The 26853-nt window shown below is 42.3% G+C and overlaps 1 protein-coding gene across 1 annotated transcript; it reads right to left on the bottom strand.

Moving 5' to 3' along the window:
- Window positions 1–1010: 1010 nt before the first annotated feature.
- On the bottom strand, window positions 1011–19699 carry LOC129044604 (putative inactive cathepsin L-like protein CTSL3P). Its single transcript, XM_054502612.1, has 6 exons — window positions 19574–19699; window positions 19139–19261; window positions 18892–19038; window positions 18493–18686; window positions 7251–7343; window positions 1011–1698 (listed from the first exon to the last, which is right to left on the bottom strand). Exons 1-6 carry the CDS (start codon window positions 19697–19699, stop codon window positions 1557–1559), a joined length of 825 nt encoding a protein of 274 aa, XP_054358587.1. The 3' UTR covers window positions 1011–1556.
- Window positions 19700–26853: the final 7154 nt, after the last annotated feature.

Below are 26853 nucleotides of genomic sequence, written 5' to 3'. Positions count from 1 at the left end.
TATGAAGGATACATTTCCATGTTTATACCGATGGATCATAATTAAATTTTCCCTATTGATAAACACTTGGATTTATTTAAAAATCTGTGAATATGTGACATTTAATATTTATACTTCTATGACTATTTTTATGAGATGGAAATGGATTTGCTGGGTCTGGGAGCATTTCCCTTAAAAATAATGAACAATTCCAAGTCCAAAGACAAGAATATCACATCTCTTTGTAACAGTAAACAAGAGGACCCATTCCTGCACACTCTCACCAACTCTAAATATCAGCAACTTCGACACTTTTGAAAAAGTCAATGATTTGAGATAGAAAGAGATTTTGATTTGCCTTGCATCTCATGGGCCCTAAGAGGGCTCAGCTTCTGCTCCTGGTGTGCCTCTCTTGATGCTCACATCTGAGAACAAAGAGGGGCCATAGCTGGACTCCATGGCGGGGGCGTGGCTTCCCCTCCTCAGTCCTTGACTTAGAAGATTTCATCACATCACGGGAGGAGCCATGAGACATCAGTGTCATCTAAGACAGAGGTGGAAAATGGAAATGCTGGGGCAGGGGGTCCTGCAAGAAAGTGCCTATGAATGCCGACGGGAGTCTGGAGAGGCAGTGAGTGTACCCTTGCTAACTGAAAGGTACACTCCTTACTGAAAAAAAAAAAATCACATTCCAAAAAGTGGTCACAATGGTACACCTATCCATGGAGCAGATTCGGCCACCAGCTACACGCTGATCTGAAACAGTAGAGTCTGGTTGCCCAGAGAAATATATGTAGGTGTCAGATTTTGGCTTCTATAGAAAGAAAATCCCTTATGTACAAAATTCTAATTTTTAAATAAATTTTTTCTTGTTCCTTGTTATGTTAATTTTAAAATTTCAAAATAAATATTAATTTTTAGAAAGCTCATAAAGTGCTTATTTTCTCCTCACCTAGACTGAAAATGAAGGTAATAAAAGAGTAATGATGAGTTTTCCAGGAAGCAAATATTAGGAATTTGCTTATCTTTATTTTAGTATTTATCTATGTGCATATAGACACACTTGGAGTAAAATGAAACTTAAACCTAGTATTACATTGAATGACTTGAAATGGCTATTTCGAAGGTCAAAAGTAGTCAAATGTCAGCAATGTCATATTAATCAAGGAAAAGCTAACCTGCATTCTTGTTACTCCACAGCCAATTTATGTTAAAATATCCAGACCTTTCCGCAGGAGGTGGGAACAATACCATTGAAGTGCTAAGACTCTTGTGAATTAGTTTGGTTGTTTTATGATCTGATTCAGGCTTTGGCTCCATCTCTCTGTTGCTTTGATTAACAACTGGGTGGGAGTTTTGGTAGCAGTTTTGGTAGCAGCCTCAACCAAGGCAAGCAGCTGTGTTTCTTACATGAAGTGTCTGACTGCAGGGGCAATGTTTTCCAAAAGTTTCTTCCTCTTCAGAGAAGCCTTTTGGCTCTGATTGTAAATAGTGACTAGGCACTGACAGTCAAAACGTTCTGTGTTGCTCTGAGGTGTGAAACATCACCTGTTTGGTGAAGTGACATCCCATAACTGCTACACCTGGGCCTTTCCAGCCAGATGACTCCTCATGTCATGATGGGGCCATTTGTCTTCATTGTGATCCTCATCCCCACCACTTAGCATCTGCAGAGCATCCTCGATAGGATGACACTGCCCTTGATGCTTCCCAGAATACCAGGAAGATGAAGAGTAAACTGATCCAGTCATCTGCTGGATCTGTACATTTGAGTATGAAACAGAGCTCAAACATACCTGTAAATCTGAGCCTATCCAGCCCACACATGGTTGAATAAACTCATTGCACCTCACCAAAGAGCTTCACAATGGCTATTTCTGTTGCAACAGAGGATGAAGCACATGCTCTTTCCAATCAAAAGATGTTGAGAAAGGCTCCAGGTCTCCCTGGGGATCCCAGAATCAGACTGAAGATTTGGAAGGGCCTCTGTTGACCACTGAGTCAAGCTCCCCAGAACACTTTTATAGAGCCCTTGACCAGTGAATAACCGTCAAGTCTCCAGAGATTTGGGGAATTTTCAGACTCCAGGGAAAATTCCATGGATTAAGAGGTGGGATTTTTGAAGACTTTCATAAAGAAATTCTCAAATCAAAGCACACTTGAAATTATCATGAGAAGACTAATATACAATTTTGTTCCAGTTGGTTGTCCTTAATAAAAGTGATTTCAGGTGGGCATTGGGTTGAACCAAGACCATTTTCTTCCATTGTTGCCATTTGATTTCAAATTGCACCTTGCTGCTTTATATCCTCTTCAGTTCTATATTGTACCAGATAGAGGCAGAATAGAAAGAAAATGGGTTTTAACAAAACCCATTCGTGCCAACTTGAATATTAAACACCTGTCTGAGGAAAATCTCAAGCTTCTTGTAAGATTTCAATAGGGTTCTCCAGTTCATAGGCAGGTTATGTGTCTTCAGTGTGTGGCCAATTGTTGTTTAGGAAACAAGATGTCTTTTCCACTGGAAACCCTGCTGGGGAAAGAGAGATCAGACTGTTACTGTGTCTATGTAGAAAGAAGTAGATATAAGAAACTCCATTTCGTTCTGTGCTAAGAGAAATTCTTCTGCCTTGAGATGCTGTTAATCTGTAACCCTAGCCCCAACCCTGTGCTTGCAGAGACATGTGCTGTGTTGACTCAAGGTTTAATGGATTTAGGGCTGTGCAGGATGTGCTTTGTTAAAAATGTGTTTGAAGGCAGTATGCTTGGTAAAAGTTATCGCCATTCTCTAATCTTGAGTACCCAGGGACACAATACACTGCGGAAGGCCACAGGGACCTCTGCCTAGGAAAGCCAGGTATTGTCCAAGGTTTCTCCTCATAAGATAGCCTGAGATATGGCCTTGTGGGAAGGGAAAGACCTGACCGTCCCCCAGCCTGACACCCGTAAAGGGTCTGTGCTGAGGAGGATTAGTGAAAGAGGAAGGCCTCTTTGCGGTTGAGATAAGAGGAAGGCATCTCTGTCCTGCTCATCCCTGGGAATGGAATGTCTCAGTGTAAAACCCAATCATACGTTCTATTTACTGAGATAGGAGAAAACCGCCTTATGGCTGGAGGTGAGACATGCTGGCGGCAATACTGCTCCTTAATGCACCGAGATGTTTGTGTAAAGTCAAACATAAATCTGGCCTACGTGCACATCAAGGCATAGCACCTTTTCTTAAACTTGTTTATGATACAGAGATCTTTGCTCACATGTTTTCCTGCTGACTCTGTCCCCACCATTACCCTATAGTCCTGCCACATCCCCCTCTCCGAGATGGTAGAGACAGTGATCAATAAATACTGAGGGAACTCAGAGAACAGTGCCGGCGTGGGTCCTCCATATGCTGAGCGCTGGTCCCCTGGGCCCAATTTTCTTTCTCTATACTTTGTCTCTGTGTCTTATTTCTTTTCTCAGTCTCTCATCCCACTGACGAGAAACACCCACAGGTGTGGAGGGGCTGGCTGCCATCAAACCCTGCACCAAATTCTGCATTTTCTCAGTCTTTGTCTTATAATCCATCCTTCCCAGCATGCTGAAACATGAGACACACTATATAATCAATGAACAATGCATACGTGGCATAAAATGCCTTGCAGATATACAGTACTTTAATTTCTGACACACCCCCATGCAGTAGATGATGAATATATTATTATTTATATTTTTCTACGGGAAGATCAGAAGCACAGACTGTTCAAATTACTTGACCAAGGGCACACAAGTAACTTTCCTTTTGTGTTTCAATTATACAATTGCTTTGTGATTCTTTCTTCACGTGGTTGTTGTAAGGAGTGAATGGAATCAAATAAAGTCTGTGTGGAAAGTGCATGGGATGTGGGTTCTTAATGCAGGTTGATTATTGTTAGCATCTATTATTTGTGGTAATGACCACGATGATGATTAACATTTTTGATAAATAATATCTTGAATTAATGATAATAATAAAGTTGAAATTAGAACTCTCCCTGCAAAGGACATGGAAATTACAGCAACAAATTACATCACATTTTGCCTATAAAATGAGTTAATTAGTAAGTTGTGAAGAAATGCACATGCTAATTCACTACAGGTAGGAGCACACAATGAAATCACATTTTTTCAGCAAGTAGATGTATTTCAAAAAATTAGTTTTATAGTGCTATTTGCACATCTCTATAAAGATACACATGCAAAGATATAAAGTACAGTATTATTTGTAAATGAAACATAAAAAAGTTGAAATACTCATCAATAAGAGAAAAGGAGATTGTTAAATGAATTATGATAGGGTCAACAATGGAAAATTCTAAATGTATTGACAAAGAAAGAAGTCCATGGTATAGTATTAGATCTAAAATAGAAGAGTTTTGTGGTAGCTCACTCCTGTAATCCTAGCACTTTGGGAGGCCAAGGCGGGAAGATCACATGAGGCCAGGAGTTTGAGGCTGCGGTGAGGCATGGTTTCACCACTGCATTCCAGCTTGAATGAAAGAGCAAAACCATAGCTCAAAAAATACAAGTAAATAAATAAAATAGAAGAGTTTATATTCCTTGATGCCACTTATGATCCTAGACATTTTGCTATAACTTTTGATGGCAGACAGAAGATGGACTTCACTCATTCTGTTAACATGGATGTTGTGCTTCCTGAGAAAGAACACTAGAGTTGTGATAGTGTTTGAGTTGACACTTCAAAAGCTACAGACTTCTAAGAGCTGCACCATTCTTGTGGTGACCTGTTCTCCCTGAGTGGGAACATCAGCCCTTGATTTGGAGATCTCCATCAGGACTCATTGTGCTGGGGCCTGCAGTTCCACAGTGCAGTGATGTGACTCCTTGGAAATGGAGACCAGATACCAGGTTACCACAGGATGAGCTAGAGCAGAGCCAGGTGACAGATGGTGGGCCCTCCTGATTAGGACAGAAACCCCTGAGTCAGTGGGGCACGTTCCATCGATGATGAAAGGGAACCAGGTAGCCCTGGTCAAATGTCTTTTGACACAATGTGTGAACTTTTATGTAAAGTCTTTCAAGACTTCTTTTTTCTTATGAAATCTGGAGAAGAGGAGGTAGCCACACTTTCTCAGATTCCCTCTATTAGGGGGATGGAATGGCTACAGGGAAACCTCACCACTCAGGGACCCACAAATGAAAAAGCTGCCCAGAACATTAGTTCAATGGGGAGGAAAGGAGGTGCAAAGTTTATACATCATTCAAAGGGGAAATTGATTCCCACTTACTGCCCAATTTGAGAAATGCATCATTAGGCCATCTCACTGTTGTGTGACTATCATAGAGTGAACTTACACAAATCTAGATGGTAGAGCCTTCTACACATTCAGGCTTCTCCAGCACAGGGTATGTCTCAGTGTTGGTTCATCATTGATTCCTCAGCACAAGACCTGACTTAAAGAGACTCAATAAAATGTTTCAGAATGAATGAATGAAAAAACACTGTTGCCTGAATCCAGCCATGGTGCTACCATGATCGCAAATTCCCTGCCCTTTTCATCCCAACATTTCATCCCCCATTCCTGGGTGGAACAGAGTGGAGACTGCAAAGAAGGAAATGGGGTCAATACCCAGTTCCACAGCTCTGGCTAAGGGCTAGAGGTTAGGGCAAGGCTTAATCATTCAAAGCCTGGTCTCCTAGGCCAGTGTCAAATGAATCAGGCCTAAACTGATCAATCCCCTCTGCCTCATCTCTACCCTCCCTTCTCTAGTGGAATTGGGAGAATATTTGACAATTCTATTACCCTTCTTGCAAGACTTCAAACCCATTCATGGCTCCATGTGGAATTCCCAGATGAGAAAGCTTTCAAGGACAATGAATTTAAGAAATGGAAGAAATTTTGAGGACAATGAGTTTAAGAAATGGACCTTCCCAGATGGGAAGGAATCAGCTCTTTTTGTTTATGATGTTTGAGGGTGGTTCTCTGAATCAAGTTAAACACTTCTCTAGTGCATTAAAGTAGGATTCTAGATGAGAAGAAATGGTCAAACAATAAACATGGTCAATATACAGTATCTCAACGTCAACAGCATTTGTTGCAGTATTTGTGTGCCTTTGGATTTAATATCATTTCTCAAGGATATGTCCATTTCTGAGAGAGGATTTATGGATATGGCTGGTATATTAATGCTCATATTATCTCAATTAATTCTTAACACAACCTTATGAGGCCACTGGAATTATTTACATTTTATAGTAGATAAAACCAAGGCTTGGAGGGGGTATGTCATTAGCCAAATTTTATGCTTACCAAAGATGAGGATGAAATTATCTACATTCCAAAGTCAATATAAGTTGGGTAGTATATTGGATCAAAGTATACTGATGTTGCTTCTATTGGTTTCTCATTTTTTCACTGACTCTTTTAATGCAGACAGGACTGTAATGTAGAAAGGTTTTAAAATAGAAGCTTTCAAATATTCTGTAATTTTGGTTATCAAAGCTTAGTATTTCCAGTAAAATATTATTTTCCACTATCTCATCCATCTCAATCAAAATAACAAATTAGAAACAAAGCAAAAATAATTTTCACTTCTTCTACAATCCAAAAGAAAAACCAAAGAAGTAAGATGGAAATGAATGTTCAGACATACCAATTCCCCTCCTATGATTATACCCAAGAAATTGATAAGCATATGTTAATGCAAAAATGTGTGTACAGGTGTTCCTAGCACATTATTCATAATAGCCAGAAAAGTGAAAGCAATCAAATGTTCATCAGTTGATGAACGGATTAATATTCATTCAATGGAATATATACAGTGTATTCATGCTGTGCAGTATTTTCAGTCATAAAAAGGAATGAAGTACTGATGCATGCTATAATATGAACAAGCCCTGAAAACATTATGCTAAATAAAAGCAGCCAGACACAAAAGATCACATATTTTATGATTCCATTCACATGAAAGGCCCAGAATAGAGAAATCTACAGAAGCAAAGTGGATTATGCAAATGAAGGTAGAGGGAATTGGAACTAACTGTGGGCTATAGTTTGAATTTTTTCTCCTAAATTCATGTTGAAACGTAATCCCCCATATGGCAGCATTGAGAGATGGGCCATATAAGGGATGATAGAATCATGCGGGCTCTGTCCTCCAGAATGGATTAATCCATTCATGGGTTAATAAATTAATGGGTTATCATGGGAATGAAACTGGTATTTTAATAAGAAGAGAAAGACAGACCTGAGCTAGCATCTTAGCACACTCAGCCCCTTCACCATGTGATGACCTGTGCCACCTCAGGACTCTGCAGAGAGGCCCCACCAGCAAGAAGGCTCTCACCAGATGCACCTCTGTGACCTTGGACTTCCCAGTCCCCAGAGCTGTAAGAAATAAATTTTGTTTCATTAGGAATGACCCAGTGTTAGACATTCTGCTGTAAGCAATAGAAAACAGACTAAGACACTGATTAATAAATACAGGACTTATTTTTGGGATGATGAAAATGTTCTGGTGTTAGATAGTGGTAATAGTTGCATAAGATATTGAATACATTAAAAACCACCAAATACTTTAAGATGATGAGTTTTATGTCACGCAAAGTATAACTCAACAAAATAATGCTATATACAGGCCTGCACTTCATAATGACATGTCAGTCAAGGACAGACCACATATGTCATGGCCAATGGTGGTCATATAAGATTATAATGAAGCTAAAAACTGCCTATCACCTACTGGCATCATACCTGTGGAAACGTTTAGTGCTGCTTACGTATTTGTGGTGATGCTGGTGTAACAAACCTACTGTGCTGCCAGTCATATAAAAGTCTAGCACATACAATTGTGTACACTATATAATACTTGATAATGATAATGCACAACTATGCTGTTGGTTTATGTATTTACTATACTAGACTTTTTATTCTTACTTTAGGGTGTACTCCTGTCTGTGAAAAGAAAATTTTAGATATAAAACCACCTGAGGCGGTTCCTTCAGGAGGGATTCCAGAAGAAGGCATTATTATCACAGGAGATGACAGCTCCCTGCGTGTTACTGCCCTTGAAGCCCTTCCAGTTCAGTAAGATGTGCAGGTAGAAGATGGTAATAGTGATGACCCTAACCCTGTATAGGCCCAGGCTAATGTGCATTTATGTCTCAGCTTTTAACAAGAAATTTAAAAAGTAGAAATAAAAATTAAAAATTGTAACAATAGAAAAACTATAATAGAATAAGAATATAAAGAGAACAATTTTTGTACATCTGTGCAATGTCTTTGCATATTAAATTAAATGTTATTACAAGAGTCAAAAACTTAAAAATTTAGAAGTAGATAATAGAAAAAAGTGACAGAAAGTTAAGATTAATTTATTATTAAAGAAAAAAAATTTTTTTTTTTTTGAGATGGGGTCTCACTCTGTCACCCAGGCTGAAGTGCAGTGGTGCAATCTCAGCTCACTGCAACCTCTGCCTCCTGGGTTCAAGCAATTCTCCTGCCTCAGCCTCCCGAGTAGCTGGGATTACAGGCATGCTTAAAGGCATTCTTAAGCCACAAACAATAGCATGAGCGATCTGTGCATTAACTGCGGCAGTTAACTAGCCCAATCTATTCCTTTAATTTGGCCCATCCCTTCGTTTCCCATAAGGGATACTTTTAGTTAATTTAATATCTGTAGAAACAATGCTAATGACTGGCTTACTGTTAATAAATACGTGGGTCAATCTCTGTTCGGGGCTCTCAGCTCTGAAGGCTGTGAAACCCCTGATTTCCCACTTCACACCTCTCTATTTGTGTGTGTGTGTCTTTAATTCCTCTAGCGCCACTGGGTTAAGGTCTCCCCAGCCGAGCTGGTCATGGCACCTAGGTGTACAGTGTATAGTCTACGGTAATGTACAGTAATGTCCTAGGCCTGCACGTTTACTTCAAAGTCACTCACTCACTGACTCACCCAAGGCAACTTCCAGTCCTGCAAGTTCCATTCATGGCAAGTGCCCACTACAGGTACATCATTGTTTATCTTTTAGACTGTGTTTTATTGTACTTTTTCTATGTCTACATATGTCTAAAAACATAAATACACAGTATTGTGTTACAATTGCCTACAGTTTTCAGTACAGTCACATGCTGTACAGGCTTATGGCCTACCATCTAGCCTGAATGTGTAGAAGGCTCTACCAAGTAGTGTGGATGTGTAGAAGGCTCTACCATCTAGATTTGTGTAAGTTCACTCTATGATAGTCACACAACAGTGAGATGGCCTAATGATGCATTTCTCAGAACATATCCCTGTTGTTAAGTGACAAATGACTGTATTTTTTAAAAAAATACTCATTAGGTGAAAATCAGTCTCTGTGTCAGTTTGGTGAGTGGTGAAGACAGAAGCTTCTGTGCTGTGAGAGGCTCAGCTTGCAGATGTACCTGCTCTGTGGGTTGCTGCAGAGGAAGGGTGTCTCCCTTTGTGAGTTCCTGCAACTCCTGGAAATTAAAGCATTACTAGAAAAGTTCTCTGCCATGATGGTGATGATGGTGATGATAGGAATAGCTAAATAACTCCTAGGTACGGGCACTGTTTTGAGCATTTCACATGTGCTCTTCATGTCATCTTTACAACAAACCTATGGCAGTGGTTCTCAAACTTCAGCATGCATCAGAATCACCCAGAGGCTCCTGAAGACTCAGATTGCAGGGCCCATTCTGTGAGTTTTTCACTCGGTAGGTCTGAGACAGGGTTCCATAATTTGCTTTTCTAACAAATTCCCAAATAGTGCAGGTGCTACTGGTCAGAGAACCACCTTTGAGAACCACTGCCCTAGGAGATGAGGGCTCTTCCATGTCCCATTTTACAGGTGATGGTGGAAGACACTTCTTTCTTCCTCCAACTCCAGCAAGCCATTGACAATTAATTCCTTGACGACATTGTCCTCTAGGTCAAAGGTCCCCAACCCCTGGGCCATGGACCCGTACTGGTCCATGGTCTGTAAGGAACTGGGCCACGCAGCAGGAGAAGAGTGGCAGGCAAGTGAGCATGACCACCTGAGCTCCGCCTCCTGTCATAGCAGCTGCAGCATTAGATTCTCATAGGAGCATGAACCCTACTGTGAACTGCGCATTGGAGGGATCTAGGTTTTGTGCTCCTTAGGAGAATCTCAATAATGCCTGATGATCTCAGGTGGAACAGTTTCGTCCTGAAACCATCCCCCCAGTCTGTGGAAAAAATATCTTCCACAAAACCAGTCTCTGGTGCCAAAAAGGTTGGGGACCACTTCTCTAGGTTCATACAGTAGCTTTTTAGATTGGGTCCTGCAATTTAGAAAACCTTTTCCTCTCTTTTCAATCTTCACTTTCTGGACCATTGTTAAGTCAGAAATTCTGTTTGGGAGGTCTAATGCTGAACACTGATTCTTTTTTTTTCTTTGCATTCCTGTGTTAAAATCCATAGTCTGTGAGACAACAATACCCCTGGCTATAGAGGGGAAACATCCCTGTAAAGAGAACACAAAAAATATTTTAAAAAATACATCACTCACCTTGCATTATATACACCACAGGTCTGCAGGCATAGGGCAGGGGTCAGAATCTGATACTCTCCTCTTCCTTCCACCCCACCTGCTCCAGCACCTGCTCCAGGTGAAATAACTCAGACGTGGGGAAATCTACTAGAGAAAGGGGTGGGTGGTGGCTCCTACCAATCTGAAATAATCAAAAAGCCAGAATCTAGTTAAAGAAAGGTTGAGGACTCCAGCCAGGGACACACTTCCAAGCTTCTTTGGGGAGTGCTCAAGGGAACAAAAGGGAGTCTAAGTTTTTAAAGAAAAACAAAAGTTTTAATCAGGAGAGGGAGCAATTACAAAAGTTGTTCGTCAGGAATTCTCACTGGTTTACAGAAGTAATGTTGGTTAGTGACTGGCTACACATTGTGGAACTATAGAGCGTGTGGCGTTTTATGGCTACTTGGCATCAGTTAATCTAGAGCCTGCAGAGCAAGTGTCTTCCAGAGATAATTATTTGGCTCAAGGGGAGTGGGACATGACTGCTATTACATTTTAAATGCCTTTCCGGGCCTAATCATTTAAAGGGGCTCTCATTCATCGGATAAAACTCAATGGAGAGTCACAGAAAACAGAAAGTGCTTTCGAGGACGTTTTGAATGGAAGCAGGAGGTGAGAGCGGGGAACTGTGTGTTGGGGAATGACCTCCTGACTGGGGCCCTTGGGAGGGGTGTGGTGTCTTGGTTGCTGCTCCTGTGAACTGTGGAGAAGGTCAGGTTTAGCATAAACTGTTCCCTGTGGTCCTCCTGCAATTCTTCTAATGACTGTCAGCCCTCAGTACCAGGGTCCCGTACACCCCTGCAGCACTGCATTCCCGTTTGTTGGAGTTCCACCTCCTGAGATCAAATCCTGGCTTCCTCACTGACTAGCCCTGTGCCTTTGGGCAAACTCCGTAACCTCTCTAACCTCACTGTACTTATCTGTAAAATGGGGATGAGGGTTATTCTGATGATCAAATGCCATAACACACGACAAGGCAAATGCGATGCTTGACATGTAAGTGAGCAGTGTGTTCCCAGTTGACCACTGGTTTCAGGAGGCCAAAAACAGGTACAGTGAGATTTTGGGTGAGTCTTTGGGGATTTTCTCCCCATTTTTCTTGTTTATCTATATTTTTGTTTTGAATAATGATTACTTGTTGTATTTGTTTTTTTACCTAAAAAATTATTGAGAAGCAACAGATAAAACTGCTGGAAGGATGAAGGGTAAGGTCCTCTGAGAATCCTTGAAAATGGCCACGAGCAAGTTACTCATTGGAAGCACTAACGGAGGAAACCAAGCCACCTCAATGGCAGGCTTAGTGCTCTTGGACAAGGTGGAGGGAATGGGAGACATTATTGGTTATAAACCAGAGAGCTGGTGGGTTAATTGTTCTATCTGGTAAACATTTACAGAGTCTGCATTTGTATAACAAATCAATGGCTTTTTCATCAAATTATGAACAGGTGAGGACATAGAGACTGGAGTTTGAGGGCAAATGTTCACTCATGTCTGTTCTACACACAGTTTACCAGGACATCACAACAATGGTCAGTCCAAGAAAGTGATTTTTGACATGTTATTATGTTTCTGAGAATATGCAAGAGAAGAAGGGGAAGAACAAAAGTTTCCCAGATGGGTCACTGGTTGGCAAGCTTACATTTTAGCCAGAAATTATGCCCACCATTGACCTATTTCAGTGTGTCCCCACGTATATAGAGCTCAACACACAGAAACAAGGGAGTAAGCAATGATCATGGGAACTGGTTTGGCTGAGAAGAGCATAGAAGTATAGAAGTTCCTTAATCCTACATCAAAGCATAGAAGAGTGCTCACCACAGGCAGCGTGTTGACATGGCTCCAGGTCATGTTTATGGCCCTGTGTCCCTAATCTGTCCATCTCTGCTTTAAGACTTCAGGTGACTAGCCCTGCCCCACCCCACCCCCACTTGTCACATGCCCTGTTACTTTCTTGTGTTTCCTGACCATTCTATCTAAAATCTTCAGTGACATATCTTACAATATTATCCCAACAAGGATGTTTCAGTGATACCGGGGCACACTAATCTTTCAAAACATCTTTAAGATGAATAATACCAGTGTAGGAGTAAAGGGAAGGCTTTTCCTTCACCCTCCAAAGCTTCACTAAAAAGTCAACTCAAACAAGGCAGATTAATTAGAGAAAAGGCATTCAAATTTGTTAAACATGTATACATGGAGACTTCAGAATGAAGATCCAACTCCCCAGTGGGATGCAGAAGCTTATATACTCTCTCCAGGTTACAGACAAAGTCAGGGCTTGGATCCTGGAAAAACAGGTTATGGGAGGGGGCAGAAGAGGAATTCGGCTGAGGGGCAATAAATGATGGCTAGGGAGAGTTCGATGGGATTGAAGAACATACAGTGGTCTGGGACAAAATCTATTGGGCCCGCAGGGCAGACAGTGATTTGTGACAAAACTCCGTCCAGGTTTGTCGACAGACTTCAGTTTCTTTCCTCTTACATGAGCTCAGTTAATGAAAGCTCAGAGAGGGAAACAGAGGTAATTATTTTCCTCTTTGGTAGGTCCGGAATTTAGGCAGATAAGGCAGCTTCAGAGAACAACTTTACCCTACAATTTGGGAGGCCATTTCTTTTTCATTCTTTCTTAGAATTTCCATCTCTCTTTTTACATTCTCCATGTGTTCTCAAGTTGTTATTTTTTTCCATTAACCCTTAGCATAGTAATCATAGCTATTTTAAGTTCCTGGTCTGATCGTTCTGACACCCATGACATATCTGATTCTTGTTCTTAGGCTTGTTCTGTCTCTTCAAGTTGTCCTTTTTTTAATGGTGGAGGGTGTCCAGGTTCTTGGTGTCTTCAACAAAGAATTGGACAAAACGCACAAATGAAGCAAGGAAGGAATGAAGGGTTTTATTGAAAATGATAGTACACTCCACAGTGTGGGAGCAGGCCTGGGCATAGGGGCTCAAAGGCCCCATTACAGATTTTGGGGAGTTTAAATACCCTCTAGAGGATTCCTTTGGTTACTTGGCTTATGCTCTATGTAAATGGAGAGGATGAAGTAAAGTTACAAAGTCATTTACTTGGCCTATACCCTATGGAGAGGATATTTCCTGTTATAGCTGAAGTGTGAATCGGCCTTATGTTTTCTGCCTCCAGACCCTATATTCCTGCCTCACTTTTGGCCTTTTAGAATGCCTTCTAATTTTCTTTTGAAAGAGGAACTTGACGTACAGTGAAAGAAGCTCTGATAAATGACCCTTCAGGAAAGCGGTGGTGTGGTTTAGAGGGAGGAGAAGCACTCCTTAGTCCTGTGAGTTGCAGTTTTTTAACAAGTCTGTGTCCCTGCGCTATGGAATTCACAAGTGCCTCTCAGTTTTTCCCTGCTTTGATAGAACAGGGTGGCCAAAGTGGGCTGATGTTGGGTCCTGCTCTTCTCCACCTGGAAAGCTAAAGCAGGCTAGAGTTGGGTATTTCCATCCCTCAGGTCGGTTAAGCTTTGATAAAACCCAAATAGGTTAGAGTTTGGTAAAACAGTGTCTCTTGAGTGTAGGCCTTGTTAAGAAGAACAGAATACTCTGGTGGGTTCCAAAATTGTTACTTTTTCTTTCCCCTGCAGGAATCATAAGGGAATTCTCAGATTTTCACTTTGAGAGCCTTGTGGAGCTACTTAAGCTATGCAATCTGAGGGCACCCCCAGGACCAAAGCCAGGACCAAAGCCAGGACCAAAGCCAGGACCGAACCCAGGGCTGAGTTTTAATGCTCAGACTTGTCCACACCCTGCCTCTGGCAATTTGTCAGTTACAGCTTGGTTTTCCTTACTAGGCACTTGTCTCTGCAGAGGCCTCTGGCCATGGTCTGTGCTCCAGTGAGTTGTGATTCTTGTTATTCCTTTCTCTCTCCAGTTATTAGGGCAGTGGTTTGCTTCATGACTTCGCTTGTCTTAGGGATCTAAGAAGAGTTGTTGATTTTAAAATTTATTCAGGTTTTTATTTGTTAGTAGATGGTTACAACTTCCAAACTCCTTTCATGCTGTAATGGAAACAGGAAGTCGCTGCTAGAATTTTTTTTCAGAATTATGGACCCAAAGCCAAGAATTTGCTCTTATTTTTTACCTATATTGGACTCCCCCGAGTGCTGGGTGATTCGCAATTTGTACTGTTCTTGAATGTGACTGAAGAGGAAAGACTATAAAGCACCAGGGAAAGCGCATTTCTGTTAAGAGCTCAACATACTGCCCCGGGTTGGGATGAGGGGATTGGGCATGGTTGTGGGGAGTGGGGCAGCTGAAGGGAGTGGAGTTCTGAGCAGAGTCACTCTGCATCCTTACTAAAGCAGTCTCATTAGAACAATGTCCCTGGTTTATCTCCTCATTGTCCATCCCTCCTTTAGCCCTTAGCAAAGACCCTTCCCTGTTTTTCTTGGCTGGGAACGGTAAGTTGGAGGCAACAGCCATCATCTTCAGAGAGGTTCTGTGTGACTGAGACGAGCGTGGAGCATGCTGGAGTCCAACCGGGCAGTGGTGCTGTGTCCATCACGCCTGTGCTATGTGATGGACACGCTGAGCAGCGTCCTCATAGATCTCAGGAACATCAGTCCCCAAATGGGAGACTTGCCTTTATCAAGTTATCTGAGGACCCTCTGTTTCTCCCTCTCTTCCTCCTGCTTCTTCTCCTTTATCAATTCTTTAACTTTTTTCTTGAACTGCATACTTTCTGAATCTCTTATCTCATGAAAATAATGAACGCTCATTACTTAAAAATTGAAATAATACAGCACAAAGAGAAACTGCCCCCTCATGCCCTATCCAAAATATGACAGCTATGAACAATTGAAATCGAGATCAGATGCTACTTGCTTAGGCCGGCCCTGGCCCCTAGAGGGAAGCACCTTCCTAGTGTGTGCCCTGACTGTCCCCGGCTCCCTTTAGAGCCTCCACAGTGCTGCACTTGCCTGTGAATTTGTGCCAGGCTTTGATTTGCTTGTTTACGTGGGAATAGGAGCGCCAGAGGAAGGAGCCGTGAGTATATGCTTCATTTGTATGTCCTCAAGGCCAGCACAGCACCATCTCATAGGAGAGGCCCAATAAAGACTTAAGGATAAACATGAAAAAGTCTTTAAATATATTAATTATGATTTTTTTTGTTTTGAGATGGAGTCTCACTCTGTCACCCAAGCTGGAGTACAGTGGTGTGATCTCGGCTCACTGCAACCTCCGCCTCCCAGGTTCAAGTGATTCTCCTGTCTCAGACTCCTGAGTAGCTGGGATTACAGGTGCATGCCACCATGCCTGGCTAAGTTTTGTATTTTTAGTAGAGACGGGGTTTTGCCATGTTGGCCAGGCTGGCCTCGAACTCCTGACCTCAGGTGATCCGCCTGCCTCGGCCTCCCGAAGTGCTGGGATTACAGGCATGAGCCACCGCACTGGGCCAACATTGGTTTATTAACAGGATCACTCAGCTTAAACACTGTGCTGGAGGCCATAGGCTTAATGGAGAGAATCAAGAAAGTCAGGTGTTTCTGTTCATCCTTTATGAATTATTGAGTCTAAACTGCACATAACTTCCATCCCAGACCTTTCAAAGAGCTGCAAAATCAGAAGCAGGAAAGGATAGGATGTCTTTCCAGCTAGATGTGCTTCGGAATTAAGAAAATGTTCAGAATTTAGAAATGTGGTGGTACAAATATTACACTAACGCAACTTGTGACAGCATCTTGATGTTATACTCAAACATTCATATCCTGTGTTCAACCTAAGTAGGATAAAGACTTCTGGGATTTCAGAAATGTGCTTAAGGGTTTGTGGAACTGTATCCAAATGCTGACTGCAAACAAGAATTCCCTTTTGTGTTTCAAATGTAGGTGGTTTTTTTTTTTTTGACAATTTATACCTGTTCTTCACCAGCCAATATCTCTTGCTGTAATATTCCTCTTCTTCAAAGCCATAGCCGACCACAAGAGCACCCTGACTCACATATCCTCCTTTGCAGGTTGGATCATAATAAATGCCTGTGAGAGTGAAAGGAATGCTGGGGCGAGAAGCGCTAGGGGACACGCGAGAGTAAGCCACCCTGTCACCCACAGGGAGGGAGGCAGCTCTAAATTCAATGAAATGACACACATTCCAGATCAGGCCTAACAAGAAGACCTATTGTTATCAAGGCTAGGGATTTAGGCTCCCATCTAAAGCTAGCAGAAATACAAATGAGCATAAATCCTTTTGTAAAAACTTGCCCAGAGGCATAAAAGACCACTCTTGGAAAGCTTGTTACTTCACTCTAGTATGTCTAAGGTACAGAACACTGAAATCTTTGAATCAAGGGCTCTTTTCAGATTTAATAACAGAGGTAAAAAAATCTTTGGAACAATTTGAAATATCCAACAATTGGAGAGAACTTAAGTAAATTAAGCTATATAATAAATAACAATTCATAAAGCGTTATGAATTACTTGCATTCATGGGGTTATGTGCCCATGAATGTAAATACTTCATAACGCTTTATGGATTGTTATTTATGGCTTGGCGCAGTGGCACACACCTGTAATCCAAGCACTTTGGGAGGCCGAGGCAAGAGGATCACCTGAGGTCAGGAGTTTGAGACCAGCCTGGCCAACATGGCAAAATCCCATCTCTACTAAAAATACAAAAATTAGCCAGGTGTGGTGGTGCGCACCTGTGATTTCAGCTACTTGGGAGGCTGAGACAGGAGAATCACTTGAACCCAGGAGGTGGAGGTTGCAGTGAGCTGAGATCATGCCGCTGCACTCCAGCCTGGGCGACAGAGCAAGATTCCGTCTCAAAAAATAATAAATAAATAAATAAATAAATAAGTAGTTATATATTGTATGGAAACACCAGGTAGAAATATTGCATGTAGGCCAGGTGTGGTGGCTTATGCATATAATCCCAGCACTTTGGGAGGTCGAGGCGGGCAGATCACCTGAGGTCAGGAGTTCAAGACCAGCCTGGCTAATATGGGGAAACCCCATCTCTACTAAAAACACAAAAATTAGCCGGGCGTGGTGGCAGGCGCCTGTAATCCCAGCTACTCAGGAGGCTGAGGCAGGAGAATTGCTTGAACCCAGGAGGTGGAGGTTGCAGTGAGCTGAGATTGTGCCATTGCACTTCAGCCTGGGAGACAAGAGCAAGACTTCATCTCAAATAAGAAAGAAAAAGAAAGAAAGAAAGAAAGAAGGAAGAAAGAAAGATTACATGTATAAAATAAACTATGTGAAATTTACGAACCCAAATATTAACATTGAATTTTTTTGCTTGTGTGTCATGGTCGTTTTCAATTTTTCTTCCTCGATGTCTACAAAGAAAAACTCCTACCTTCTTTTTTTATAGGACCAGAAGGAATCAAGAAGTCCGTAAACAATAGCAGAGATGCGCCCCACAGTTGCCACAGCCTTCATTAGGGCCTTCTCTTCCACAGGGAGTATTTGCATGTACCCAGTGTCATTAGTAGCAGAACACTTGGGATTGTACCTACAGGCTTTTTCTTTTTAAAAGTAAAAGGGGAAGAGACTTGATTACCACCATCCTCCTCCTGGACAACATGAGTTAGAACCACAACGCTCAGCAGTTTGCAACTTAGGATTTCCCAGGAAATGAAATGCTATTAGTTGACTTGATACTAAACATTAGCTCAAGTCTCTTGAATGAGACCCTTAGGCTTACTATCCACAAGAAATTTTTCACAGTGGAGAAATGTGTATTATATGTAAAATAGTTTGTATTTTCTCAATGTTACTATGTTTGGATATTCTCTATGTTATATGTTCTTGCTACAATATAGCAAGAACAGCTATATATTAACCACATAATTATAAAACTGTGCAAAGCCTAATAATTTATAATGACAGCACTGACAGTTTGCAGATATAGATTCTACCATCTAAAATGTGAGTTCTGAAAAAACTGTGTGTTACCTCTGAAAACGTTCCACTTTCCAAAAGCAGAGCTGGAATGACAGCAAGGTAAAGAGCTCCACTTACCTTTTCTTCATATGGAAAGGATTCCTCAGAGTCCAGGCCTCCATTGTTGGCAACATACTGGAAGCAAAATAACGGTTCTCCAAAAATGCAGCCAACATTGCCTTGAAGCCTAGAGCAGTCCACCAGGTCTGCACAGTCAGTGAAACTAGTTTCTCAGTTTTCCTACCATCTGTCCTTCCAGAGCCCCAGCTGCACTAAAAGCATAAGAAGATGCACACTTACCCTGATAAAAGAATAAAAAAGCTGTCATTCACAAAGCAAACAGCAAAACTTTGACAACAGCTCATATATCTGAATACTATGAACTGCAAGTTGTTCTACACGCCACTAAAGCAAAGAGGTCGATCACCTCTTGGCTTTCCTGGGGAGATGGGAGGTCTGAATCTGACACTATCTTACCTGATCCTTCACAGGAGTCACGTAGCCTTTCTCTCTCCAATCCACAGATTTGGGGATGTCATGAAGCAGAGGTTCCTGGAACACTTTCCCCTTCCTGTGCTTCTGGTATTGAAAGCCATTCATCACCTGCCTGAATTCTTCACTGGTCTTCAAGGAAAAGGAAATAAAATGTTGAAAAGCAAGAGATTACTTTAGTAAAGAACCGAGGAGAGGAAGCACAGAGTTCAGCAGTCCACAGCACACTCACCATGTCTCCAAAGGCGTTCATGACCATTGCGAAGCTGTGTTTCCCTTCCCTGTATTCCTGATTGTGCAGTTCAATCATCTTCATGTTCTTCTCCCACACTGCTCTCCTCCATCCTTCTTCATTCTAGAGGCAAATATGTAATTGATGCTCTTTATTTCTAACTAAAACCCAACCCATGCTCACCGAGTGAATCTGCAGACAAAAGTGAAAAAGAAACCATGGCCAGAGAAGGCTTGACACCTCTGGGAGATGTTCTCCAAGCCAAGAAACAACAGGAGCGTATGCCCATATCGTACTCATAATCGGTGCCATTACGTTATTGCATTAGGTTATTGGTAAGAGCTGGCCTCTAGTAGCTACTCTTTGGCTATAATCTCCAAACACCAAGGACCATTCTCCCAGGAATCCCTCTGGACGGTTTCAGGTGCTACCAACCATGCCATATAATCTCTTGTGCTTTGCCTTCCACTGGTTCCACTGTGCATCTAAACTGTGATCAAGTGTTAGACTAGCTGAGGCTAATCTCAGGCAAAAGGCAGCAAGGAGGAGTGAAGGATTCATGTTTCAAAACCTAGGAAGGGAACAAAAATGAGGATCTGATTAGACCAATCCTAAAAAGCCATCTTACTGCTCCCTGAGAAACTTTGGCCACCATGGTAGAATAAAAATATTTAAATTATTCTCCCAAGCTTTTACCCAAGGACTGTGGAAGAGGCCAAGGATCTGGTTGGAGAAAAACAGGGCAAGTGGAGGTACTGGATGGACTCACCAAAATGAAAAGTGGCCTGTCCAGAGCTGTAGGAGCTGAAACAGTTTATGCGATGATAATTTAGGTTATGAGAAAAATATGAAAGTACCTCGTGTGTGAGAAGGTTAAGGCAACAGCTAGGAAACCAACTGATCTAGGTTTTGTACCAATTGTACTGAGGCCATTCAGGCAAAACCTCACCAATGGAAACTTCTAATCCCAAGTAGGGACAAAGTGATCCCCAATAATTGGGGGGTCACTTCACACCTTGTTTTTGGCTAATACACAGCAGGAGGTGAGCTATGTTTTCCAATCTCCCCTTCTTGCAGGAAACCTTTCTGGAATGCCTTCCCAGGAGACAGTGGGAAGGAGAGCACACACTGCTCCCGCAGCCCTACATGTCGCCAGTGCTGCCAACACCTCATCTGCCTCTCCAAAACCAGGGCTCCTGGCTCGGGTCCCAGGCCAGGTCCCATGCTGCTTGCCCCCACCCTCTGCTCAGGCTCACTGTGGCCACGGGGCCTGTGCGGTGGTGCAAGGAGCAAGGGGCATCTCCACCTGACTTGCAGGGGTCGAGCTTCCCTGTCCTGCCCGACCAGCCCTAGGAATACCATAGCTCAGCACCACAGAAATACCCCCACTCACAGAGCAGAGGTACTCGCCGGGCACCGGGGTGGCCCCTGTCCCATCTGTACAGGCACAGTTGGCAAGTGCAGGGTCCAGGGGTCTTCAGTCCTCTGCGGTCGCCTCAAGGTTGCCAGTTTGACCTCTGAAGTCCCCCACCAGAATGCCACCCAGGCGGCTCTGTCCCCACCGCCTGCCGCACTGCGATTGGCTGCGCCGCCTCTGGGCGTAGTCTCAGGGCACTGGGACGCAGCGCAGCACGATGCAGCTCAGTCCCAACCTGTCGCAGGACGCGGCGCTTCTGCCTAGAGGACCCGAGGCAGGAGTCGGGTGGGGGGAGGTGGAGCTGCGCCATCCAGGGGCTGCCGAGTGGAGGGTGGGAATTCTCCCTCTAGGGTCTGGATCAACAAAGTACCCGAGTTAATGCGCTGGGCGAGTGATTCATGGAAAGAAGTTTAAAGCTAGCCCTGTGTGAATTACCAGCCCAACCCTGCTTTTCTTTAGTCCTAGTTTTTGACTAAAATCTCCTGCAGGGCTGAGATTTACTCTAGTCCAGTGGTTCCTGTTTAGTCCACAGAAAGGTGGGTCCGGGTGGAAGAATGCAGAGCCCGCGAGCAGAAGCCTTCTCTCCCATTTAAGGGTGGGTGCAGCTGAGCTTTAGAAGAATCTGGTAGGGAAAGGCACCCCCCACCCCCCAAAAAAGCCATGCAATGGTCAAGGCCAGACCCTGGGGACCAGGGAGGGGACTGGCTGGGTCTCCAGAGACCGCGGGCGTTTTGTCATGCGTCCTTTCCAGTCTCCTCCATTCGGGGATTCTTCCTTCCTTCAAGTCTTTCATTAAGTAAGTGAATGAATCAGTCGTCAATAATTAATGAAGCTCCTCTAACTTTGTGCTTATTGTCCTTTGCTTGGGACAGTTGGAGCATTGCCTTAGAAACTTAGAAATGTCCAAGTAGCCTTCCTAACTGCTTTTCTGAGGTCCAGCCTTTCCATTTTAAAATCTAAGATTAACTCAGTAATCTTGCTTTTACGGCAAATGGGCACAGAGTTTGACAGATATTTTAAAAAAATTATGGCCAAGCCTCCTGATGCATTAGGTAAGAAGGTGGCTGGCCGGGCGCGGTGGCTCACGCCTGTAATCCCAGCACTTTGGGAAGCCGAGGTGGGCAGATCACTTGAGGCCAGGAGCTGGAGACCAGCCTGAGCAACATGGTGAAACCCCATCCCTACTAAAAATACAAAAACTAGCCTGGCTGTGGGGCGGGTGCCTGTAATCCGAGCTACTCGAGAGGCTGAGGCAAGAGAATCACATAAACCTGGGAGGCAGAGGCTGCTGATCTTGTAGAATGTCTCCCCAGATTCCTAATCTTCACTCCTGAATCTGTAATCCACAAACTTTTCTTTGAAGGCCAGAGGATCTCTTCTCAAGATCTGACCTGTTCCTTCTGCCATCTGCCTGATTTCTCCTCCTACAATAGGAGTATCCACATCTGTGGATACTGTGAACGTAAAATGAAGTGATTAAGAGAAGCAGTTGTTGCCTCCTCCAATCAGAACTGAGTTCTACACAGAATTCTTACATGCTATTTTCTTTTTCTATCTTAGCAATGATCCCAAATAAAGATCAGACCCCTTATTCAGAGGGTGAGTTAGTTCTCAACAGTAGAAGTTGGGTCCTTGAGGTATCCTGTGGATTTGAGGGGGAAATTGGAATTGCTTGGGACCATAGCTGCAGGTCTGATTTGAAGACAATGAGACAAGACAGAGACCAAGACAGAGAGGCAGCCGCTGCTGCAGGGCTGGGCGTGGGAGGGGGGAGAAAAACAGGGCATAAGAAAAACAAGTATAAACCTCCAGAGTGCAGTGAGAGATTAACAGAAGTTCCAAAGTTTATATGGAGAAGATTCCCCCGGTTGGGGGTTTTGAAGGGATCATGTAAGCAATTGGGGGTGTTTGATTATTCAGTTCTATTTCTTTTTCATGGTCTCAAACATTTTTAAAAAGAATGTTTTACCAATACCACATGGTCTCACTTATAAGTGGGGGCTAAACATTGAATGCACATGGACACAAATATGGGAACAATGACACTGAGGGCTACTTGTGGTGGAAGACTGAGAGGGGTACCTTGATTGGAAGGCTGCCTGTTGGGTACTCCACTTACTACCACGGTGAGGAGATCATTTGTACACCAAGCCTCAGTGACATGAAATTTACCCATGCAACAAACCTGCACACTAATCCCCTGAGCTTAAAGTGGAAAAAAAAAATGTTTATGTGTATTTTTAGAATTGGTAAATGACACAAACTATACATCTAACAAAGGTCAAATATTGACTCTGTAAGGAATTTAAACAACTCAACAAGCAAAAGCCAAATGACCCCATGGAAAATGAGTGAAAGACATGAACTGACACTTCTCAAAAGAATACATACAAATGGCCAACAAACATATGAAAAAATGCTCAACATCACTAATCATCAGAGAAATGCAGTTCAAAACCACAATGAGATACCATCTCCCACCAGTCAGAATGGCTTTTATTAAAAAGTAAAAAAATAACAGCTGCTGGGGAGGCCGTGGAGAAAAGGGAACACCTATGTACTCTTGGTGGGATTGTAAATTATTTCGGCCACTGTGGAAAGCAGTTTGGAGATTTCTCAAAGAACTTAAAACAGAACTACCTCTTGAACCAGCAAAACTATTACTGGATATATGTCCAAAAGAAAACAAATCATTCTACAAAAAAGACACATGCATTCACACATTAATTGCAGCACTATTCACAATAGCAAAGACATGAAATCAACTTAGTTGCCCATCGATGGTGGATGGGATAAAGAAAATATAGTATATATACATCACGGAATGCTATACAGCCATAAAAAAGGAGATCAGGTCCTTTACAGTAACATGGATGCAGTTGGAGGCCATTATCCTAAGTGAATTAATACAGGAACAAAATCAAATACCACACATTCTCACTTATAAATGGGAACTAAACTTTGTGTACTAAAAATGGCAACAATAGAAACTGGGGACTACTAGAGGAGTGTGGGGGGTGGTAACAAAGGCTGAACAACTAACTTGGATGCTCAGTATTTGGGTGATTGGATCATTCTTACTCCAGACTTCAGGATCATGCAATATACCCAGGTAACAAACCTGCACATTTACCTTCTGAATCCAAAATAAAAGTTGGAAAAAATCACATTTACCCCATAAATATGTACACTATTATGTATTCATAATAATTAAAAATGTAAAAAACAGAAAAGCCCATCAATTCTCCCCATTCTAACCTAATGAAAAAAAAGTATCGATCACAACCTGCTGTTAATATGATTGTCTACCCAGAAAGCCTAAGATAATCAATTAAAAACTATTAGAACAAAAAAGAATTTAGAAAGATTTCTGAACATGCATAAATACACAAAACAATCACTTTCCCAATTATGCATCAATAAGTAACTTAAGTATATAATGGGGGAAAAAGCTCCTCCTTAAACAATTACAAAAGTGTAAAATGCTAGAAATAATTCCATTACGAATACTATACATTTCTCACAATGATTATAAAAGAAGATCACAGTAGAAGACTTCTGGACCACAAGACTTATATTTAAGATGGGCCAGTACATCCTATGTTCATTTATAGGTTTAATTGAATTCTAATACAAATTTTAGTGGGAAGTTTGTTTATATCTAAAAATTATTGGTAAAAATAATAAATGAAAATAGTCACGAGTATTTTTATGTGTTGATGGGAATGCTTTTCTTTCAAAGAGTAAAATATTTTTAAATGAAGTGGATCTCAATTGGGTTTTTGCTGGGAATTAAGTTGGCCATTTATATCAAATAGTTTTAACTTTATAATCTGGTAATTCTGCCTTAATTAACATAATAAAAAATTTTCAGGGGTGAAGATAGTTTTATGTAGAATGATGTTCATCATTAAGATGTTTATAATATTGTTTCTAAAGTTTCCAGCAATTGAAATTCACTAAATTGATGGTGATACATTTTTAATTAGAATACGATTCAGTCATTGCAGTTATGAAGAATCTTTAATAACGTATGTAGCGTATTGTATTCTCCAAAGATGGCTGCAGAAATCTCTTCCAGCCTGTATGCTCTTCTGTACTGTGATGCTTCTGCTTGTCTTCAAGAGGTGGAATCCATTTCTCCATCTGATCAAATGTGGCTGGGCTCCAATCCACAAAATCATGAGCAAAATAAATTGTCTTAAACCACACACACACAAAGAATTGGTGAATGAATGAACTTCATTATTTTAATTCTTGAGATTGTTCACTGAAGCATTGTCACCTGATTTAGGATTAAAAATCTGACACTGAATTTATCCTAAATGATAAGGTGCAAGTCTTTTGTCTCCTAGACATGATCAAGCAAGGAAACACCCAGGAGGCGCAGGGCAAAATGCCCTCCCAGAAGCTGGTGGGGTAGGAAGATGCTGAGGACCAGTCTGTTCCCAGCAGCATACATTCTGTGTGGTGACAGAAAATGTTTTGTTTGACCAGACTTTAGTCAGGCTTCTTAATGTTGTGCTAGACTCATCTATGCACTTCCTTGTGAAATTTCAGTTTTAGCAAAGAAACCTGCTAAGTCAGTTTAGCAAGAATCCCCATTCTCCATATCTGATCAGAGTCCTCAGCCTCCCCCATCCTCCAGGTGATGTCAGATAGCCTTGGCTTGTTCTCAGTGAGAATCCTGTTAGGTGAGTTTAGCTAGAATCCTCCCTTACTCCTGATGTTTCCACATAGTCATTTCCCATCCACTGACCACCACCCCCCCCACCCCACCCTTTTCCTTGGCTATAATTTCCTGCTTGCCCATGCTGTATTCAGAGTTGAGCCCAGTCTCTCCTTCTCATTGCAAGACTTCCTTGCAGTGGTCCCTATACCTACCTCAAGGACCTAAATAAATTATTTCTTATCATTCTGTAACAGGTATCATTTAATAATTTTTTTTTTTTTTTTTTTTTGAGACGGAGTCTCACTCTGCCATCCAGGCTGGAGTGCAGTGGCGTGATCTCAGCTCACTGCAACCTCGGCCTCCCGGGTTCAAGCGTTCTCCTGCCTCAGCATCCCAAGTAGCTGGGACTACAAACACACGCCACCATGCCCAGCTAATTTTTGTACTTTTAGTAGAGACGGGGTTTCACCATATTGGCCAGGATGGTCTCGATCTCTTGACTTTGTGATCCGCCCGCCTTGGCCTCCCAGTGTTCCGGGATTACAGGCATGAGCCACCACACCCGGCCTGAATAATTTTTTAACAGAGATTCACCTGTCTTTTCCTGCTTTCAGCATGACACTAGCTGAGCCTCAACCTAATTGAACTGTAGAGACTGGCGTTGGGGAGACTCCGGGCTTTACCTTGATGGCCTGGGGGCTCATATTCCAGTTCTCCTGGTGTTCTCTGACTCCCAGAGTTCAGTTTGCCAAACAAGTGAGGGAGCTTGGGGAGGGAGGAGGTGAAGGCTCAAAATCCCAGCTTCCTTTTCTAAGCCCTGCTGGCCTGGTGTGCACTTAAGTTATGTCTTTACTTTAGAAAGGAACCTGACCCCACTCTTGATCCTGTATCCTTACTACCGTGATCACCCTCACCTATAAAATGGGGCATAGAAGAGCCCTCATCTCCTGGGGCAGTGGTTCTGAGTGGGGGGTCCCTGATAGTAGCGCCTGCATCCCTTGGGAACTTGTCAGAAGGCAAATTCTAGAGCCCCAGCCCAGATACTGAATCAGAAACTTGGGGATAGATTCAGATATAACAGTTTTCAGGAGCCTCCAGGTAATTCTGATGCACACTGAAGTTTGAGAGCCACTGCCATAGGGTTGTTGTGAAGGTGACATGAGGAGCCCCTGTAAAATGCTCAGAACAGCTTCTGGTGCCTAAGAGTTACTTAGCTATTCCTATCATCATCATCATCATCATCATCATCATCGTCATCATCATCATCATGGCTGGGATCTTTTCTAATGATGCTTTAATTTCCAGGAGTCCCAGAAACTCACAAACAGAGACACCCTTCCCCTGGAGCAACCCCCAGGGCAGGTGCATCTACAAGCTGAGCTTCTCACAGCACGGCGGCTTCTCTATCCTCACCACTCACCAAAGCAACACAGGGATTGAGTTTTATGTAGCAATGTTTATATATATGCTAGAAATAATTCAATTACGAATACTGTACATTTCTCACAATGATTATAAAAGAAGATCAGGGTAGAAGACTCTTCTGGATTTTATATATATGTATATAATCCTTGACCCAAATTAGTACCCAATTTATGTTGGCTTTGCAATGTAGACAATGCCAGC

The sequence above is a fragment of the Pongo pygmaeus genome, chromosome 13, assembly GCF_028885625.2.
Source record: "Pongo pygmaeus isolate AG05252 chromosome 13, NHGRI_mPonPyg2-v2.0_pri, whole genome shotgun sequence".
NCBI classification, from domain to species: Eukaryota; Metazoa; Chordata; class Mammalia; order Primates; family Hominidae; genus Pongo; species Pongo pygmaeus.
The sequence above is the reverse complement of the archived record's forward strand: the minus strand, read 5'-3'. Positions and strand labels throughout refer to the sequence as shown.